This window comes from Vombatus ursinus, unplaced genomic scaffold, assembly GCF_900497805.2.
Source record: "Vombatus ursinus unplaced genomic scaffold, bare-nosed wombat genome assembly UNPS02014797.1, whole genome shotgun sequence".
Lineage (NCBI taxonomy): Eukaryota > Metazoa > Chordata > Mammalia > Diprotodontia > Vombatidae > Vombatus > Vombatus ursinus.
This window is the reverse complement of record NW_020954575.1, coordinates 3,490,109-3,512,629: the sequence shown is the minus strand read 5'-3', so window position 1 is coordinate 3,512,629 and position 22,521 is coordinate 3,490,109. Positions and strand designations below refer to the sequence as shown.

At 36.9% G+C, this 22,521-nt stretch overlaps 1 protein-coding gene across 2 annotated transcripts in view; it reads left to right on the top strand.

The window, feature by feature from the left end:
* The window catches only part of BRIP1 (BRCA1 interacting protein C-terminal helicase 1), a 217,730-nt gene that overhangs the window by 5,650 nt on the left and 189,559 nt on the right, over positions 1-22,521 (top strand). For both annotated transcript variants that reach the window (XM_027870565.1, XM_027870564.1), the window contains exons 4-6: positions 1,852-2,031; positions 10,157-10,287; positions 13,090-13,209. In XM_027870565.1, the coding sequence (XP_027726366.1) occupies positions 1,852-2,031; positions 10,157-10,287; positions 13,090-13,209 (431 nt within the window). The remainder of the gene's footprint in view (positions 1-1,851; positions 2,032-10,156; positions 10,288-13,089; positions 13,210-22,521) is intronic.

The following is a 22,521-nucleotide window of genomic DNA, read 5'->3' as shown; positions in this document are numbered from 1 at the left end:
AGACCTGCCTACAAGTTGTGCTTCTAACATTTACTTGTGACTTTGGGCAAGTTCCTCAACCTTAGGTTCTTGACATGTACGGTATAAAACAGAAGGTTATGGAAGAGAGTTGTCATTATTAATATCATTATTATTATTCGTGATGATGATAATGAGGATCCTCTCCAGAAGCCCTACACTTAGAATTCTGTGTGACATGGAGGTGACCCTGGTTTCTCAAACATTAGCGTTAAATTTGGAGCTAGTGCTACCATGCTGAAAGACTTCGGATACCAACATAGCAGTAGTCTCTTTTTCACTAGAAGGCCAGCTCAGTTAACCTCAGAAGCTCATCACTGGAGGATTGGCCACCAGGTAATGAATTTTTTTGGCCAGAGTAACTCAAAGGACTGTGTAGTAGGGTGTGGAGGAGTTGTAGTCTTTATTGGCAGAAGGAGACACCCATATGGATGAAATTGTAGATCCTTGGAAGTATTGAAGGAATAAGAATAAAGAACTACTTTTTATCTAGAGTGATCTGGGAATCAGGTGATCTGATTAACTTTTGTTTACAAAAAGTTATAGCATTTGAGATGTACATGATGTGCATTATGTACTGTTTGTAGATTATCATTGTACAGATAGAAAACTATTACTGAAATCATCTTTTTCATTACTTAGAGGGTATAGTGTCTTTCAGTGTTTCCAAGTTACCATTACGAAGATGAATTATCACTGAATGCTAATATAGATGGAGAAGGTATAGGAGATTGAATCAGTACTGACCCTAAGATATATGTCACACCCTGGAAATGTTTTTTTGGAAATAAGTCCCCAAACCGCTTATTTATAATCTTCCTCTTTCTCATAAAAGTAAGGTGTGTATATGATCCCAAATCTTCTCCACTCCAATAAATAAATAATTCTAGTTGAGCTTCCTGATTGTAGTATTCCAAAGTGGGAAAAAAATTTAGTAATACTTATTGTCTATGGGTAACTTCAGAAAACTGGTTTCAAGAATGGATTAATGTCTCTTCTCATATCAAAGTTAGAAGATTTTGGCTCAAGTCCTAGCTCTGTCACATTCACTGATAACTTTGGGCAAGTGACTCTCTGGGCTGAAGTTTTCTCATTTAACTAAATTTAGAAAACATTTATTAAATTCTTAGTATGTGCAATATACAGTGGTAGCCACTGGGTATACAGAGATGAAGCAATTCATTTTTTCTACTTTTATAATCTTAAAATCACATAGAGGAGATAATCTGTAAGTGGTGTCTTTTGGCATAAAAATATCAATGGCTTTATTGAATTTAAATAGTGATTAAAATATGTTTTGGTTTACCTGAGATCTTTTTTTTTAAGATTCAAATGACTGCTGATTATAATATATAATGTATTAATGAAAATTCCAATGTGTGGTTCAGAATACCACATCTGAAATGCTAGCATGTTAAAACTTTTATGCAGAAGGAAGAGTGTAATGTGTAGGGACGATTTTACTTTCCTGTGGCTTACATTATTATTTAATCTTTATCAAGCGTTCATAGATGAGTTAGCTGCTGCTATCAAAATCACATTCTTATTTGGTGGTAGAAATACCAGTTAAGAAAGTACTTTTTTAAATATTTGCTCAAATCTCTGTTCTTGCTTCCATTTTCATGTAAGTGGTAAATCTGATTGTATATTTTAACTGATCATGTGCCAACTCTTGACTTATTGGATTACATTGGATTTAGTAAATAGAACAGACCTTTTTTGCAGAAATTTTTATTTATTTGTGAATTCTTTTCTTTTCTCCATTGATGTGTAGAATCATTGGCAGGTATCGTGTGTGTTTTTTTAAAATCCAAATATTATTTTTATTTTTAGAAAAGCCAGGAGAGGAGAACTTGAATAAAAAGACTGAAGTGCCCTTACCATGTTGTTGTACATGCCATTTGCACAATTCCACTAATGATTTCAGTATTAATGTGAACCAGGGAGCTTCATGTTCTTTCACCAGTCCAATTGTGACATCTTCCATGAAAAATGAAGTCTCAACTTGCCAAGGTAACCTTTTGTCTAGGACCATTAGTATCTGTTTTGGGGGCTTCATTTAGCTAATATGGCTTTTTAAAAGTCCAAATAACTTCTAGAGTGGCAGGGAAGGGAAAGAAAGAATTCTTCACAATGGGATCATGGAAGGCAATTGTGGGTTCATATGCTGCCATGATAAGTTTTGGTCTGCCACCATTTTCCATGAGTAGCTCATTCTTCAACAGTCTTTCTCTCCTTCCCAATTCCTGCTCTCATAGCAGGGGACCTCAATATATATACTGAGACTGCCTCAAACAACCTAATTTCCCAGTACCTCAACTTATTCATTTCCCATGACCTACTCCATCTCATCTACACACAGATGGTCATCCCTTGATCTTGCCATCTTCCATAAGTTTTCTACTTCCCATGTTTATGAACTCTCAGATTCCTTTATCTGATCATAATTTTTTTGTTATTCCATTTTCTCCTCTTTCTTATAACTTCTAATACTATTCTTCATCTTTACCATGACCTCCAGTCCCTGTCCCCCTCAGTTCTTTTTCAGATCATTACTTCTATACTGTTTAAACTTTCTTCCCTTTCCTCATCTTGACCCCTTGGTGAACCAGTTCAACTCTGTGCCGTCTTCTTCTCTCAAGCCCCTTTCCCACCTTATCCAGTCACCAGTCTTCCCCGTTAGTCCCCAGCCTTGTTTTACTCTTACCATCTGCTGCCTCCACTCCTATTCGTGTGATACTGAACAAAGCCAAGAGGTCTCTCTTTTCCCCTGCCTCCACTATCTTCTGCTTTACCCTCGTTTCACATGAAGAGATGACTCTTCTTCTTACCAAGGCTAGCCAATCTACATGTACCTCATCATTTGATTAAAACTATTCTCTCCAGAGTTACCAATGATCTCTTAATTGCCAAATCTAATGACCTTTTCTCAGTCCCCATCATTCTTGACTTCTTTATAGCCTTTGATACTCTTGATCACTCTCTGCTCTAGGATACCGTGTTTTCTCTTAGCTTTGCTAACATTGATCTCTCTTGGTTCTCCTGCCTTAGTCTGCTTTGCTGGATCTTAATATAGGTTGCTCCTGCTAACTATGAGTGTCTCTCAGGGCTGTCTTCCGGAGCCTTTTTCTCTTCTCCTTTTTTTTTTGTTTTGTTTTGTTTTGTTTTGGGTTTTTGTTGTTGTTGAGTTTTTTGTTTGTTTGTTTGTTTTGGATAGGCAGTGGGGTTAAGTGACTTGCCCAGGACCACACAACTAGTAAGTATTATGTGTCTGAGGCCAGATTTGAACTCAGGTCCTCCTGATTCCAGGCCGGGTACTCTATCCACTGCGCCACCTAGCTGCCCCCCTTCTTCTTTAATACTGTTTCTCTGGATGATCACATCAGCTCCCATGAATTCAGTTATCATCTCTATTCAGATGATTCTTAGATCTATTTATCCCCAGCCCTAACCACTCTCCCGACTTCCAGTATTGCATCTCTAACTTCCTATTAGATATCTTGAAGTGGATGTTCTATAGATATCTTCAACTCAACATATCCAAAATTGAACTTATTATATTTTCCTCCAAACCTTTCCCTTTTCCTAATTTCCCTATTACTGTCAAGGACACAGCTATTCTCCTGGTTACCCATGCTCAAAACCCAAGTGTCATCCTCCACATTTCACTTTCTCTTACTCCTTGGCTTTGAGGATACTTTATTATGTCATCTTTTTCTCATCTCCAACATTATTCCTTTTCTATCAGCATCAGTGTCTCCTTTTCTTACTTCCTAAATATTCTCAGTTTTTTTCCTCTTCTCTCCCAAGATTATGGCCTTGACACTCTCATTTATTCCCAAATCTTTAACCCAGCAGGGTTCTTAACCTGAGGGCCCATGAATTTTTGAAAAAGAAAGTTTAATAACTGCATTTTAATATAATTAATAAAATTGTAACACGAAGGAAAAAATATTTTACTTTAAACATTTAAAACATAAGCCTGAGAAGGGGTAGATAAACTTCCCTAGACTGCCCAAGGAATTCATGACACATAGAAGTTTAAGAGACCTTGAAATAACCTCTGTTTCTAGCACCTAACCCTCAGGCTTCATGCTTATATTTCAGACTATTTGCTGGACTAGGTTGAAAGACTGTTATCAACTCATGTCCAAAACTGAACTAATCATATTCCTCTCATGGCTCCCATACTTGTTTGTCTTCCTGACTTCTTTCTTTCTTTTAATGACATCATCAGTCTTATTACTTAGGTTTGAAACCTTGGTATCATCTTTGTTTCTTCCTTGGCATATTTTATCAGTCTTCAAATTTAGTCATTTTTAATTCCATGATATTATTACCACCTCTTATTCTCTGTTGCTGCTATTATTACCCTTGTTTAGGCACTCATAGCTCACTGAGAATTTTGCAGTTGTCTTTTATCTAATCTTGGCTTCCATTCTCTACCCCTCTAATCCATCCTGTATCCTGCTACTAAATTTGTCTTAAATCACTGCTCTGATCATGTTACTGATCACTACTGACAATCTAATCCAGTCTTCTAGTTCAACCACAAATCTTTTCTAGGCACCCATTATATGTTATCCCTAAGGGGCTTCCACCATGATAGTTGGGAACGCCTTCTTTTCACAGAGGAAACTGAGACCCAGATGGTTGTGACAGAATGTCCAATGTGCCTGGCTCAGTCTGTTGAAAAATATCTGCATGTGTTAATGGATAGCAGACTCAGTATGATTCAGCAGTAGGATATAGAAGCCAAAAGAGCTAATGTGAACCTAAGCCATATTAGAAGAGTTCCAGGATCTGATTTATGCTCTGGTCCTGCTGTTCTCTGTCCTGGACAGACCACACATGGAGAATTGTGTTCAGTTCTGGTTGCTGTATTTTAAGAAGAATATTGACAACGAACTGAAATATGTCTAGAGGAGGGAAACCAGGGTAGTAAGAAAGCTGGAGACCATGTCATATGAGAATTTGTTGAAGGATCTAGGGATGTTAGCCTAAGAGAAGATTTGGAATGAACAATATGATGGCAACCTTTAAGTATGTGGAGGACACGTGAAAGTGGGATTAGACTTATTTTGCTTGACCTTAGAGAAGTTAACCAGGAGTAAAGGGTAGAAGCTGCAGAGAGGCAGAATTCAGTTCAGTTCATGTACTTTTTTTTTTCTTTGCTAGGCAGTGGGGTTAAGTGACTTGCCTAGGGTCACATAGCTAGTAAGTGTTATGTGTCTGAGGCCGAATTTGACTCCTGACTATCCACTGTGTCACCTGGCTGCCCCCAGTTCATGTACTTCTTAACAATCAGAGCTGCCCTGAAGTGAAATAGCCTTCCTCAGAAGTTAGTGGGCTCCTGATCGTTGGAGGTTTTTGATAAAAAATTGAGTGAACACTTGACTAGGATGTTGTATTTTATGGAATTTCTGATTAGGCAAACGTGCCAATGTCATCCAACATCCCAGAGGTGCCTTCAAGCTGTGATTCTGTGGTTCTAGTTCTGTGAGGTGGCTGTTGACACAGCTACAGAACTCAGGCCTTCTGGTTTCTAAGCCAGTGATCCTTCTATTCATTGCATCATCACCTTCTGGGATAGGAGTTCTTAAGCTTTTTTTTGTCACTGGCCCTTTCGGCAGTCTGCTGAAACCTATGGTCTTCTTTGCAGAATCATGTAAAGAAACCAGTTATATTGAAACAGTTATTGAAATATTAAAAACAAATAAACAAATTCAAGTAGCCCAATTAAGAACTCCTTTTCTGGTCTGGCAGCAATGGGAATAGAAAGCAAGGGGTGGATATGAGGGTTGTTACAAAGGAAGAGTTTTCATGGACATGGTAACTGACTGGATGTGAAAGGAGAGGGATGAGGCCTGGGTGGATGGGATGAATAGGGAAGTCAGGAAGAAGAGCTAGTTTAGGGGTAAGATGATGAATTTGGTTTTAAATAGGTGAAGATGATAATGAGAAGTGGAAATGTTCATTAGGTAGTTGGAAAACTGGGACTGAAACTTGGGATAGAGACTTAAAGATTTGAGAGCTGGCTTCATAAAAGAATAGTTGAAGACATGAAAGTATATGAGGGAGGAAGGCTGAGAGAGGAAGAGCAAGAGGACTGAAGACAGAACCGTAGGGAAGGCACAGATTTAAAAGAAGGAAGAAAAAAATTGCACATGAATGAGCCAGAAGGATCTGTCAGAGAAGTGGGAGAGCTATTGTGGTGAGGTGTCAGAGAAGCCAAGGAGGAAAGGCATTTCAAGAAAGGAAGTGTTAATACTGTCAAGAAAATAACAAAGTCAAGAAAAATAAGGGCCCAAGAAAAAAGTCAGCTAGGCTTTGGTGATTAGAGGGTCATTGATTTTTAAGAGAGACTTTTCTATAAAGTGAGGGCAAAAGACAGATTGCAGAGGGTTTGTTTACACTAGGATGTTAGCAAAATGGACACTGAAAAGCCTAGTTGGAAGGAAACAGGGAAATACTGGAAAGGGTTATATTTATGTATGTTTGTAAAAAAGACTGGGGTTTTTTTGTCTGCAAGCTTAGTGTGAGACAAAATGGAATATGGCTATCAAAAAAGTTAGTGCAATGTTAGGCAGCATTAGTTAGATGTATAGTATCTAGGACAAGCAGGTAGCAGACCCATTATACTCTGCTTTGCTTAAACCAGGAGTGGGGAACCACATGTGGCCTTCTAGGGTCCTTGGGTGTGGTCTTTTGACTGAGTCCAAGTTTTACAGAACAAATCCTTTTATCTAAGCCTTAGACCATACACATGTGGAGTATTGTTTTTGGTTCTGGGTCTCACATTTTAAAAGCTGGCAACCTGGAAAGCCTTCAGAAGAAGGTGACCAAGAGGGCATGGAGCCTCTAAATTGTGTCACATAAGAACTAAATGAAATAACTTGAATTGCTTAGCCTTCAGAGAAGATTCAGCAGGGAACATGCTAGCTGAGTTACAGTATTTGAAGGGTTATCATGTGGAACAGAAATTAGGACTTATTTTGTGTGGTTCCAAAAGACAAATCTAGGATCAGAACATTGAAAGTAAATAAAGGCAGATTTTGACTTAATATAAGAAGAAATTTCCTAATAATTTGAGTTGTTTAAAGATAGAATGCACTACCCTGTGAGGTGTACTGGGTTTCCTGTCAATTGAGGTTTTGAAATAGAGCCTGGAATAAACCTTCGTTGGTATTGAAGAAGGGGTTCATGTGTCATATAGGAACTTGGACTGTAGAATCATACAGCTGATACTGGGAGGGACCACAGGGGCCAGTTTGTACAGCCCCTCATTTTATAGATGAAGAAACTGAGGTGTGGAGATACAGGGACTTGCCCAAGGCCACAGAGGTAGTAAGTGTGAGAGGTAGGATTTGAACACAGGTTCTCTGACTCTAGAGTCAGAGCTTTTCCCAATGTAACAGGCAGCCTTCTAGATGACTTTCAGGTCTTTCGCTCCAAGATTCCTAGTAGACACTTAAAAGAGTTTCCTGAGAAGCTTTCAGTGACAATTCTTATATGATATGTTGGTGGTTTTGGTGCCACAGTGTACAACGGGCCACTTGTCTCAGCAGTCTCTTACTTATTTCTTCTGGCATGACCAGCTCTTGACTGCCTGATGCTCAATTCAGGTTTCATTCTGTTGCTACTTTTGTGTGCTGTATGGGTGGTTAGGGAGGACCAGCACCTCTGGTGTGAGGGCTTGCTGAGCCCTTTTCAGGGCTGCTCATCCACCCTTGGGGTCCACTTTCACCTAACTGTCATCTGTGGCTACTAGAAACTGTAGCATGTGTAGTGGCCATAGCCAAGTAAAACTGTCTCAGCAGATGGGCTAAACCAGGTGGAGGGTAACTGATAGGCCTCAAACCCATCAGTAAGTTAGGGGGATGTCTACCCCCAGCATGTAAAGACTTTCCCTGGAGGAATGGGCAGATGAGAACAATTTGTTGCAATGGTCATGAAGGCGGCAGAAGCAGGCACTGTGGAGTGCTTAGACCTTGGTCAGACATGGAAGACACCAAGGTCATCCACTGCATCCCAGGTTATTGCCAGTGGTTCTGATTTTGGTGCTGCCACTGGACTTCGATGACTCTGAGAGAGTGAGGCTGATGATTTTGTGCAACCTTGCCTCACTTAAATCTAATTCACATGCAAGTCAAGACATCACCCTATGAAAAACAAGAGATGAAAACCACTTTTGCTTTCTTACTGAGGTCTCCAAAGTCTATGTCACTTTTCAGGGACAAGGCCAGAGGCTGTTGCTCCACCTCTTTTTCTGTTTCTGATAGCAGCAATTATTCTCTTTTAAGTATTTAAAAGGAATTTGCTATGAAGCATTATGGGAGAACATCCAAGGTAGGAGTGGGTGTGGAGATTGACAGATGAAAAAGCTGAACAGTGCAGTATACAAAGGTCTTTATAGTTTAATCCTGGTCATCTATCAGATATAGGACATTTGTCCCTCCTGCCTAAAGCTCTTGCTCACCATGGGCTGTGATGGTAACTCAGTTCTTGATCCATTGCTATGGAATTAGTTGGTCAGATGTTCCTTCCCATCTCTCTGAATCTGCTTCCCAGGTTTTCAAGCAAGGACTGTAGCAGAGACTTGCTTTCTACTGTTCCCCTTGCCCTTTCATTTTAGGTCACTTTAACCTTAATCCATGAGCCAAGCTTTTTAAAAACATATTCTTCTCTCCTATATGCCTGTTAAATAACTGTTTCCTATCTGAGCCCTAGAGCTACTTCTTTCAGGTTTCCAACCTTGGTGACTCCCTTACCTTGTCTTGGAGATCTGTACGCTTTGGCCCCTTTAGAAGCTGCATCCTTTCTACTTTGCCTGTCTCTCTGTTCTTTAAAGCAGATTATATGAGCAAACTCTTTTTGCTAGTTTAACTCTTGTTGTACAAGCCTCCATTTCCACTTTCTTCATGAGGTGCAGTATCTATTGAGGTAGACAGGCCAGGCCCTCCCTAAGTCTAGGTTTCTTTACTTCCCCATGACTAACTTGCAGTTGTATCCTGACCTTGAGTTTCCAGATTTTGGTTTGATATTTGAACTTTTTAATAATCAGAGCTATTTAAAGTAGAATGGTCAGCTTCAGGAGAATGATTTCCCCTTACTTGGCAGGGATGTGATAGAGTAGATTTCTGGTTAAGTGTTGTATAGGCTAGATGACTTAGAGGCCCTTCTGTCTCTAGATTCTATGATTTCCGTGGGTCTTCCTGGCTGAGCTCAGGTGACAACTAAAGTTGAGAAACAGTAGGTAAGGATGTGTTTGCCTTGGCCCCTGGTCACAGGGATCCGGTCACTTCCCCATCTCAGGGTCATGAGTTACTTGGTCTGTTTTGGCCCATCTTTCCTGGAAGTATTGCTTTTTGCCATAATTGCAAATAAGAACTCATAGGTCTCATTGAAATATCAACATATATTCTCACTACCATATTCCTCCTCCTCTCCCCCACAGTGATTTGATAAAGCCATTCTGCCATTGTAGTAGTGGTTTAAAGTTACTCAACTAAATTATAAAATGTCTTAAATATTTTAAAAAAAAGAGCACTTTGACTGTTAGAACTGTTAGCTAGAGTGGTTATAAGTATCTTAGTTCAGCCTTTCTGTTGAAGGATGTATCTCAGTGTCTTCATATCCTTGTTAAATTTATTATCAAATAAATGACTTTAAACATTTTATCTTTCCGTCTAAAATATCTTAAAAATATTCTATCGTAGGGGCAGCTAGGTGGCACAGTGAATAGAGCACCGGCCCTGAAGTCAGGAGGACCTGAGTTCAAATCCAGCCTCAGACCAAACACTTGATACTTACTAGCTGTGTGACCCTGGACAAGTCGCTTAACCCCAATTGCTTAAAAAGAAAAAAAAAATTCTATCGTATGTTGCATCTTGATGCAAATTTTATTTTGAAAATTCCAGTAGCCAGTATTTGTGAATGACTTTGGGCAGTTTTTTGTATAAATGTCCCATTACAGAAAATTGCTGTTCAAAAAATACAATGGTTGTGCAATTATCTTCCAAGAACAGGCATCTTTTTTAAGAATGGAGTTGGAACCAAGGTGTAATGTGCAGTAATATAGTTGAATTATATTTGAAAAAGGCTTGTGGCAATTAATTGTTTGTATGTCCCATTACAGAACACTCTACTCCAAAAATCACACTAGCTGCAAAATTATCTGCCAAGAAACAGGCATCTTTGCTTAGCGATGAAAAGGATGATTTTCAAGTAGACAAGAAAAGGATTCGTCCCTTAGAAACCAAGCAGCAGGTGAGCAAAGCTTATTGGCAGTGAAATAATCCAGATATAGCTGAACATTGTTGTCAAGAATCAATCAACATTTCAGTGGAAGTCAGAGAGATTAGTTGGGTCATATCACAGCCATAAATTAGACTATTTCTTTTAGCTTCATTTTTACTGTTATAAAAGAGTCCATTGTTGTGTCAGATTATTCATAATAATATGTCATTAAGATAAATTGCACTGTGCATAGTTGTGCATGAGGAATTTATGCATTTTATGTCTGTGGAGCCTACTCATTAATAGTGGCAGTCCAGTGTTCCATCAAGGAAAAGAATTCCAGTGGAAGAATGGGCCTTATACATCAGTTTTTTAAATACATGAATTGGTGATATATGCCCTGAATTTCATCTGTTGTCAACTTTTTTTTTTAGCTAGAAATGGAATTATTTTCTTGGCTATTGTTGTGAACCTTGGAATATATTGTTATTAGCATTATTGCTGAGTTAAAATATTGGTGTGTGATAGAACTATTTAGCTTTTCTAAGAAGAAACAGATGCAAAAATAAATGCTTACATGCTAGCTTGTATGTATATTTTATTAGTTTTATTTCCACTATTTGGTACTCCCTATGGTAACACCTTAGTAAAGTAATTTGGACCATTTGTGAGGAAGGCCATTCTAAATCAGGGAAAGGTCTGAATTTTCCAAATATTTAAAAGAAGTACACTTGTATTACATAGAACCTTACATAGAGTAGGGCTATGTGTTACTTGATAGAATTTCTTAGGGAATTGCCTTTTTAAGGAATAAAGCCTTCAGATGATTTATAATTAATTTAATATAAATCAAGAAACATACAGCACCTACCATGTACAAGGCTCTTTGCTAATATTGAGGATAAAATGAATTTCTATCCTTGAAGAGTTCACATTCTAATATATAATTCTCTCAGCTTGTCATTTGTTGATATATAAAGTACAGGAGACTTTCTAAAGCAATTTAAAATTAAAAAAAAATTAAGTCAATGATATCTTACCATAATTTCCCCCAGTGTTGTTCCCCCTCACCTTTTCAGAGAGCCATATCACATTATAAATAGTATTTTTTTTTAAGGCATAAAGAAAGAAAAAGAAGAAAAAATCAGCACAAGTCATCGATATGTTAAAAAAGTCTGAAAACACATGCAATGTGCAACGTCTGAACCTTCCCACTGCTATAAAGGGGTGTGTCCTCTGGATCTTTTCTTTTAAGCTGTACTTATTATTTTAATATATCTTTTGCAACGTTAGCTTTTTTTCGTGTTTTTTTCTGTTTACATTGTATAGTCACTGTGTATGTTGTTTGGCTCTGTTTGTTCACTCTGCATCAGTTCATGTGTATCTTTCCATGTGTCTGTATTAATCACACTCATATATCACCTATCACATTAACGTTCCATTACATTCATGTACCATAGTTTGTTTAGCTATACCCCCAGTCAATGAGTATCTACTTGTTTCCAAGTCATTGCTATTACAGAAAGTGAGCAGTTTGTTTTCTTAAGTAGTTTAAAAAAAATTCCTCCCTAGAGTTTTTGTTAATGCTATAAATTTGCTTAACAAAACTCTTAGGGAAAAAAAAACATCAAACAGGTAAACCGGTCTGATCCATCCCTGAATTGTCATATGTTCCAATTTATTGGAGTCCAAATTTATGTAGTTTTATTTTATGTAAATTTTACTTTTAAGAAGTAATAATTTGTGAAATATAAGTATTTGAATCAAATAGCTCATCATTGTCATGAGTCCTTTACTTTTTCCAGTTTATTTCTAACATGTAATTTGTAAAAGGCATAAAATTAATAATGAAAATGAAGAACTGTTTTGTATTTGTGAGAAAATGTGGGTGGGGGTTGGGCATATCATAAAGTATTGGCTTCTTGTCTACCTACTTTGACCCTACTTTCTCTTTTAGTGCTTAGTAACGTACTGGAAGAGTGTCGTGTTAGCATCATCTTCCCTTTTCTCCCTTGCTTCATTTCTGCAACAGTGCAGAAAATAGGAAGAGGCATGGCTTGCTGCTGTGAAACACAGATAATAGAAACATGATTCAAGAAGGGGATTAAAGCAGCAGACAACAAAGCCATATTTTTCAGAAATGTGTGATGGACCTTTCAACTTTAATTTCAGTTCCCCCTAATAAGAAATTGTAGTTATTTAAATTAAAAAAAATCAAATCTATTCCTTAAAAGTTTTTTTTCCACTAAAATTGAAGAAAAAATGGAGTAGTGCCTTAAAACTTTACTTTCCAAAGTTGTTTGATTTCTATTATGTACACTAGGACCTTGCTGTAACACTGTCCTTGTGGTTTTATTGGTGGTACCATATTACAATGTGATTTTTTTTCCGTTATCAGTAACTAACCTCTTTTATTTAGTCTAAGATGAACCACTATTTTGTATGTTATTCAGTAAAGAAGTGTTGTGGTCGTGTGGTAATGTAGTTTGTTTGGCAAGAACATGTACATTTTTGCTTGTCACAGATGCCATATAAATTTGAATATGGGCCATCTCTGAATATAGAGATATCTGTAAAATGATGTCTCTTCAAAAGGAGAGAAGAAAATGTATGTATTCACTGAAGACTTACACAGATTACAGGTCACACTCAGATTTTTTACAAGCCAGACTTGGGGGAAAAAAGTGTGGCCTGTCTTCTGACCAATAGCTGTTATTCATGATTATTTTTCCTGGAATAGAAATTATTGATAGGACTCTACTGAGCTCTGAAAACTGACCCATTTAAGCATCTTCAGTTTATTTTGGCTTCTGGATTGGTGTGTTTTTGCAGGTTAGAAAGCGTCATTGCTTTGCAAAGGATATACAGGATTTAGATGTGAAAATTGCACCAGAAAGGATTGTGAAGCCAAACTCTCCACTGGGAAAAAAGATAACGTCTTCTCCACAAAAGGTATATATTATAATTCCTGTGTTTATGTTCAGTTAAAGGAGAGATTCTATGGAATTTCCAAACTCCATGTTATAAGCAAATGTCTTACTTAAACTGTTTCCTATAAGCTCCCTCAGTGCCTTTTCATGGGTTCTGAAGGAGTAAGTCCTTTTCATAGGATGACTTGTTAGAGGAAAGGCCTTTATTTGTCTCCTTGTTGACTCACTCACAATTGCAGACTTTTTGCAGTTTTTTGGCAGTTTCCATTTGAGATGTGGAAGACTTTTGAAGTACATGTAGAATAAAATGTACTGTTCTTTAGACAGTTCCTTACCAGATGGACAATGTTTTTAGTTGTGTTTTGACTTGAGTTCCTCTTTAAAGGTTGGAGTGTATTGATTACATAGTAAGTCCTAAGCATATCCAATAGTAAAATTATTTTAACGAATGACTCTTTCTCATAATTCTCTTTCTCTTAGAAGAGAAAGTATTACTGTGTTTCTTCCCTGGACTATGACTCTACAGTCCTATAAGAAAAAAATAGTTATTTTTCATAAGTTGAATGATTTATTACTCATCATAATGTTAAAGCTATGGGTATGTGGCCATTTCTCTTAAAGTTGCAGATTTATTGAACAAATTAAATCTCTCAGCTAAACACAGTAAGTCAGATGATAAACTTTCAATAACATGACACTAAATTTCTATTTGTTCAGAGACATAAGTGATATATACCATGTTAATTAAACAGCTATATAATAAATTCATTTGATTATGAAACGGTGACAAAAGGAATATAGATTTGAAATGTGGTATCTTGAAAAGTTGTGGTGTTCTTTCTTCTTTCTTGGCTGCATAGTACTAAAAAAACTCCCATTATTCATTATCTCATAAATACTTTTGTAAAAAAAAAAAAAAGAAAGAAAAGAAAACAGCCTGGTTTTAGTCAATTGAAAGCCAGTACCTAGATTGGTAAGGTAATCCATATTTTAAATATGAAAATTTTCCCTGGCATCGAACAGACTAGAGTAGATAACAGTTAGAAGTGAAATGTAATCTCTGCAAAAATGTACTTGGAATGAATGTGAGATGGCATTATAAATATCTGCCCTTTTGAATAAGTGCTTTGGTAAGCTTGGTAAGAAATAAATATAAGACATATCTTCCTCTTTATCCATGACTTTAATTAAAAAGAGGAAAATGATGATATCATAAATGTGGCAGATATCATAAATGATTAGATTGGCAATAGCAAAGCCTAAATCTTCAGGTTGCTAAACCCCAGGCTGCTATTAAGCTGATCCCTTGGTATGGTAAAAATAAGTATCAGAAACTAGGGTAGAAATAATATACTAAAACATATTTGAGTAAAACATATTTACATTTTTTTCATTAAAACAATTCTTTTAGAAACATTTAGTTTTTTGCTAGCCTATCATTTAGTCAACAAACATTTATTAAGCATTAAGCACTTACTATTTGCCAGTCTTTGTGCTAAGTATAGGTGAAACGAAGAAAAAAGTGAAACAGTTCCTGTCCTCAAGGAATTTATATTCCAATGAGGAGAGGACTTGGGTCCAAATAAGTATATATACTAAATGAAAAAAGGTAGATTTGAGGAGGGGGTGCCCTAGCAGCTGGAGAGACAAAGGAAGGCTTCATTAAGAAGGTAATATTTGAGCTGATTATTTTTCTATTTTTTAGCTTAAATTTTTTTTCAATGATTTCTTTCTTTCTCTTTTCCACCTTCCCTCCCACCTCCTTCACCCATCCCCCTCCAAAAAAACCCCAAAATAAAACTTTTGTAACAAGTAAGCATAGTCAAGCAAAATAAATCCCCATATTGGCCATGCCCATTTGCACATTAGTCTATCACTTCTCAGGTAGGAGATGGATAACATTGTTCATCTCCTCTAGAACAGAGGCCAGTGGGCCCAGATTAAAGTGTAATTGAGATATGTTTACCAAAATAAATAAAAATACAGTACGACATAGATATGATTCATTTGTAGTTTTTTTTTTTTTTTTAGGCAATTGGAGTTAAGTGACTTGCCCAGGGTCACACAGCTAGTAAGGGTCAAGTGTTTGGTCTGAGGCCAGATTCAGGTCCTCCTGACTTCAGGGCCAGTGCTTTATCCATTGCGCCACCTAGCTGCCCCAATTTGTAGTTTTCTAAGTCGATATATTGCCTACAAGTTTGACACCACTGCTCTAGGACGGTGGTGTCAAACTCAAAAAGAAACAGAGACCACTGAATCATGAATATATGGGGACCACATACTGGCTTAGAAAATCACATATTAACATTATCTGTGCTCTATTGTATTTTTGTTTTTTGAATATTTCTTACTTACATTTTAATCTGGTTTTGGCAGTTGTGGGGAGCATTGCAGGCCTTCAGGGCTGGGCTTTTGACACCTTTGCTTTAGAAACTTGGTAGATCATTGCGTTGATCAAAGTTCTTAAATCTTTCAGAAATGTCTATTTTTACAACATTGTTTTTATTGTATAAATTGTTCTCCTGGTTCTGCTCACTTCACTCTCCATCAGTTCATACAAATCCTTCCTATTTTTTCTGAAACTATGCCCTCAGTTTTGTCTTATAACACAGTGGTATTTCATTACATGTTTATACCACAATTTATTTAGCCATTCCCAATTGATGGGCATCCCTTTAGTTTCCAGTTCTTTGCCACTGTAAAAAGAGCTGCTATACATATTTTTGTACACATGGGTTTTTTTCTTCTTTCTTATATCTTGTTGGGGTGTAGGCCTAGGTAGTGGTATTGTTGGATCAAAGGGAATGCACAGTTTAGTAACTTTTGGAACATTGTTCCAGATTGCTTTCCAGAATGACTGCACCAGTTTATAGCATCATCAACGTTCCTGTTTTCCCACAGCCCCTCAAACATTTGGCATTTTCTTTTTTTGTCAACTCTGCCAATTTTCTGGGTGTGATGTGGAACCTAAGGCTTGCCTCAATTTGCATTTCTTTAATTATTAGTTAAGTTGGAGAATTTTTAAAAAATGGATATTGGTAGCTTGGATTTCCTTTGAAAATCGCTGGTTTATATCCTTTGACCATTTATCAACTGGGGAATGGTTTTGAGATGAGTCTTTAGGGAAAACAGGGATTCCAAGAGGTAGAGATGGGGAAGGAGTATATTCTAAGCTCAGGCACAGCCACAGCAGAAAGGCAAGGAGGTGGGAGACAGTGTCCTATGTGCTGAACAGTGAGTAGACTAGTATATTTATAATAATGAGTGTGAGGAAGAAAGTTTTAGAAGACTGGGAAAGTTGTAAGGACATTTAAATGTAAAACAGAGGAGTTAATATTTGATCCTGGAGGCCATAGATGGCTTGTATATCCTAAAAAGACATTTTTCTCCCTACAAGGTTATTCTGATTTCCAGTAGAATTGCTTTTTCATTTTAGTTTTTTAATTAACAAGCATTTAATTTTTCTCTCCCCTTCACCCCACACCCACTGGAAAAAAATAGAAAAACAAACTCTTGTAACAAATATGCATAATTAGGCAAAAAAAAATCCAACATTGACTATGTCCAAAAATATATATCTCATTTTGCCTCTTGAATCAATCACCTCTGTGTCAGGAGATGGAAAGCATAGATCATCATCAGTCTCTTGGAATCATGATTAGTTGTTCTTACAGCTTTCAAAGTTGTTTGCTTTTTACAGTGTTGTTATTGCATAAATTATTCTCTTAGTTCTGCTTACCTCATTCTATATCAATTCATATATGTCTTCCCAGGTTTCCCTTTCATCAAGTATTACAGCACAGATATTCCATTATATTCATATAGCATAATAGGTTACTCTAATTGCTGGGCACCCCTGTAGTTTCCAATTCTTTTCCACTACAAAAAAACTTGCCATTAATATTTTTGTACTTAGGGGTTCTTTTCCTCTTTGGTCTAGTGGAGGTATTGCTGGGTTAAGTAGTGACTTTTGGGGCATAGATCGAAATTCCTTTCTAGAATGGCTATACCAGTTCACAGTTCCACGAGTAGTACATACATGTGCCTTTTCCCCCACAGCATTACCAGTAGAATTTCACCAACTATTTGCAGACTGATTTATCATAATTCTCATTAGCTATACTAGATTTTACAAGAAAATATTTTGTTGAAAGGCAGAAGAAATACAAATGGTTCTGGGTATGTCTTCATAAAATTTAGTGTGGCATATTTTGCTCAGCCTCTGAAATTAATTCAACTTCAAATACAGCTCAAAGTAAAGCAGTTGATTAGGTGTACTTTAACACAGGACCATCCTTCTTAGGCTGAAAAATGACTCTGACATTCTCAGTACCATCTAAAAGATGTAAAAAATTCTAGTCTTCTACTTCATTCAAATTGGGTGGGATTAAAAGAAAAAAAATTTTAGGGAAAAATTATTCAGGCCCATAAATTAATTATATTACCTTATACATAAACCACATTTTTTTATCCTAAAAAAAGCTACGGCAGAGACATTTTCCTCATTTTCAGATGTCCCCAGTTCTGCTGATTCTTCACATACTTGCTTTATGCATATGAGAAAGTTTGATTATTTAGGACAGTGATTTTGTAGGCTTTTCACTCACCCCTTGCTTTGGGCACTGGGCTAGACTTACTGAATCCTCTTCCAGACTTTACCTAAAGGTCGTCTTTCAACCTGTGAGTTTTTTCTTTTGCCTTTTATTTCCAGGATTCTGACACTCTCTCACAGCATCGACTCTTGGTGTTTTTAAAAATAAATATTATTTGTCATTTAACTGTACAATTTATTAATGTTCTTTCATCATTTTGAGCATTATTTTTAATAAAGCATGTTCTTAATAAAATAAAAACCATACTTTTGGGTTTAGTTTTATAGCAAATTTTTGTTAGTGGGGTATTTTCACTGAGGGAAAACATTTGAAAGTTCAGGCTTTCAACTTTTGGTTGGTATAATAGAGACTCAAGGCCAGTAGAGTGTGCTGTTGATGTTCAGATAGAGTCTTTTTTCACTTGACTGACTTGGAGAAAGGTTTCTTCCTCTTTCCTCATTGATGAAATGAAAGCACTGGAAGGGGCCTTAGAGATCATCAGGTTCTGGGTGGGAGGCCAGAGTGAGTTTAAACATTAATTCTGGAATTCCAGAAAAAAAACCAAAACAGTTGAGCTGAATCTCACAAGTAATTTTTTAGTAATTCTGAATCAAGTCCTCTAAAAATGTTAGTTCCTGGATAAAAGATATGTTGATTTTTGAACTGGCGCAGGACACAACTATGGAGTAGGGTCCTTTTTTCAAAAAAATCAACTGTGTTTAAGGAACACTTAAACTCCTATTTTTATTATTATCATTATGTCTTTCAACCTGCTTTGTCAGTTAAATGAGGAATGATAGTAGTAGTAATATGGGTGCCATAGCAAGGCAATATTACGTGTATTTTTACCCCCACTTCATAAAACAAATTATTTTTAACACTTTTCAATGTTACTTTGCTTGCTTACACAAATCGATCACTCTGACTAGAGGCCAAAAAAGTTATTGCTTTGTTTAAAACCAGTTTCAGACATAGCTTCTGAATTCATCCTTCCTCTTTGGAATTAGAGTCATTTACGTGGGGAAACATAAAGTCTGTTGTTTTGGTGGTGGTTAATAATATTGTTACTAGTATCACAAGTGGTTTATATTGCCAATTGGCCCAAGTATTATGTGAATAAAGGTACATATTAGCTTAAATGATCAATTAAAATAAGTTTAAAGAAATTGCTGACACTTTTTTATAAGGCCTTGTAAGGGAAATATAAAGTGTTATTGTTCTTTAGAATATATATGAATATTAAAAATATATAGCATGGAAATTTAGCTCATTGAAAAATCTGTCTCCATCTGGAGATCTGTGACTTCAGATGTTTTGTGTATTTTATCTGTCTAAAAAGATAAAAGGAAACCCCCTTTGAGCTATTCAGCTTATTTTTAGTTACTTTGCTTAATGTTATTACATCTCAAGCAGGAAGGCCAGATTTAGTTATTCTGAATGGCTAACTAACCTTTGAATGTAAGCCGTTTTACAATTGCCTAATTTTTTTTGATGTTATTGTTTTCGTTTACTAGAAGGCCGGAAAAGAAAATCAGAGGTTGGGTTGCATGGTAGATTGATACAAAAATTTAGAGACTATTGTAGCATAGTTATTATAAGTGAAATTGATGATTTAGAAAAGATGAATCCAAATAATATAAGTAGTACTGATGGACAGAGGCAGAAACAATTTTGAAATGACCATATACCATAGTTCCCTCAAAAATGTGCTTTCTTACCACATGTTTCTTAGAAAAATCAAATGATTTTTTTCATTGAATGTTTCATATTTTTTTTAAGCAAGAGGAACAGGATTCAAAAGTAGTGATAATACAGATAGATGCCTTTTTATTTCATGAAGTACATTTTTATAGCTTTATATTAGAATGTTGCAAGATAGGCATGATCCATTTTAGCACACCTCTATCTGCCATTCATACTTTACAGTGGAATGTTAGGTGATCATTGCATTTGCTAATTAATTCCCCACAACCACATTGTGAGAAGTCTACCATACTGAATCTTAAATTTCAATGTCTTTGGCCCACTAGGCCCTGTGTATTTCTGAGTGATTTTCAGGCACTTAATAAATACTGGTTGACTGGTTTGATGGACAATCAATTCCAGTGAATGAGAAAGGGAAAACTTGCTAAAAAAAGGAGTAGTCTTGTGATGTGACTTCAATTATTAGTTCAGTTATTTTCAGTTGCTGCTAGCTAGCCTCGGTGGGTCTTATGTAGACCATAGAGCTTGAAGAGGGATCTTTGAAGTCATAGGAGAAGATCTGTTGTAGAGACCTTCACCCCTGCACTTGATGAGTGGAACCTTCCTATTTGTATTGTAGATTGGACAAGCAATAAACCAGTGTGTATTTAGACTGTCTAATTCATTCTGACTTGACTTTATTATTATTTTTTAGTATTGATGCATAAAGAATTTAATACCTTTAAGTATATTTACTATTTAATTTTTGAATAATATGCTTGTATGTGACTTTGTAAATTTATTTCATTGGTGTAGGTATTTACTCTACCAATACAGATTGCAACCTCTCCATATTTCATAATTTACTTAAGCTGAAAAAGTGATCATCAGGGGCCAAACTTCTGGTAATGAGTCTCTACATTTGGCCTGGCAAGTCCTTGGACAACAAACACACAGCTGTTGCTGGGCCCACCCTTAACAGCATCACAAGATCTACCAGAGCTGCTTGTGTGCTGCTGGCATAACCTTTGAGAACTCAGGATCGTTTCCACTCATCAGGTTGAGACATCAGACTAGGATTTTAGTGGTGCTAATACATTTAGTGTATTTATAAGTTAATCATTTGTTCAGAGACAAGTATCAAGAAACACCTAATACTTTAAGACATCTATGAAACTATTGTGGCCCAAATCAGGCAACTGACTTGAAACACCTTTTCTATCTTTATGAATTTTAAACTAAATAGGATGGTTCATTATAAGTGGAAGTTAAATGCTTTTGGCTTCTTTGGCAGCCCTTGATATTACTGTCATTTATAATACCTTCTAGGGATGTTATTTATGGTACCTTGGGGAGTCAGGTGGTGCCAGTAGTACAGAGTGCTTGGCCTGGAGTCAGGAAGATCCGAGTTCAAATCCAGCCTCATAATACGTTTCGTATTAGCTGTGTGACCCTGAACAAGTCGTTTTTTTTTTTTCATGTTTGCTTGTTTCCTCATCTCTAAAAATGGGGATAATAACAGTACCTCCCTTCCAAGGGTTGTTGTGATGATCAAATGAAATCATATTTGCAAAGTGCTTAGTTCAGTGCCTGGGACACTGAAGGTGCTATAAATGCTTATTCCCTGCCCCTTCCCTTTTCCTGCCTTCCTTGGGAAGGAATCCACCTCATGCTGTTGGAGGTGGAGATGTCCTTTTTTTCTGGCTGAACTATTTTGATCCAGACTTTTTAGCAGTCCTATTTTCTGTATTATTTTTAACACTAGCAGGAAAGGCAAAAAGTTGCAGTATTAATTATCTACTAAAAACAGTTCTTTCCTCTACTGTGGAGATGGAAGAATACTTACTTTGAAAGATCTGAGATGCTATCATATTGGTGCTTCCTTCACGGACACAGATTACCTCCCCTCTGTGCTTTCTAATCACATTAATCATATGTGGCTATAGTCCATGTTTTTTATAATGTTTCTTGGAGATTCTGCCACACACACTGGAGGCCTTCCTGTTTTTCTTTCAATATTTTCCTGTTGATTTCATCTTTGCAGTATCTCTCTCATAGGCCCCTTTCTCTCCTCTGACACTGCCACTGCTTTGGTGCAGGCCCTCATCACCTTCTCCCCGGACTATCGCAGTAGCCTGCTAATGGGTCTGCCTGCCTCAAGCCTGTCTTCACTCCAGTCCATCTTCCATTCAGCCACTAAAGTGATTTTCCTGAAGTGCAGGTCCAACCATGTCAGCAAATTCCAGTGGCTCCCTGTCACCTCCAGAATCAGATACACAATGATTATTTTGTTGATTGCCAGGTCGATGGGCATTCAAAGCCCTTTATAACCGAGCCTCCTCCTACCAGTCTTCTTACACCTTACTCCCTGCCAGGTGTGCTTTGAACCGGTGACAATGGCCTTCTGGCTGTTCCACATATAAGACCTTCCATCTCTTGACTCTGGGTATTTTCTCTCGCTGTCCCCCATGCCTGAAAGGCTCTCTCTCATCTACTCCACCTTTTGACTTTCCTGGCTTCCTTTAAGTTCTGACTAAAATCCCATTTTTGACACAAAGCCTTTCTCAGCCCCTTCTAATTCTAGTGCCTTCCTTCTGCTAACTTCTTTCCATTTATCCTGTATTTAGTTTGCTTTGTGTTTGTTTGTTTGTTGCCCCCCCCCCCCATTAGATTGTGAGCTCTTCAAGGGCAGGGACTGTCTTTTGGTTCTTTTTACATTTATAGTGTTTAGTGTCTTGCCTGGCACATAGTAGGCGCTTAATAATTGTTTATTGGTTGATTGATTGTCAGGGGGCAATCATTGTTGAAACCTGATCATTGGAATTGGAATTGTGGTTGGTCATTGCATTGATCAGAGTTTTTAAGTCTTTCAGAGTTTTTTTTTTGCTTTTACAAGGTTATTGTACAAATTGTTCTTCTGGTTCTGCTCACTTTACTCTGCATTAATTCATACAAATTTCAAATTTCTCTGGACCCATCCTTTTTATCATATTTTAGGGCACAATAGTATTTCATTATATTAACATACCATAATTTGTTCAGCCAGTCTCCAATTGATG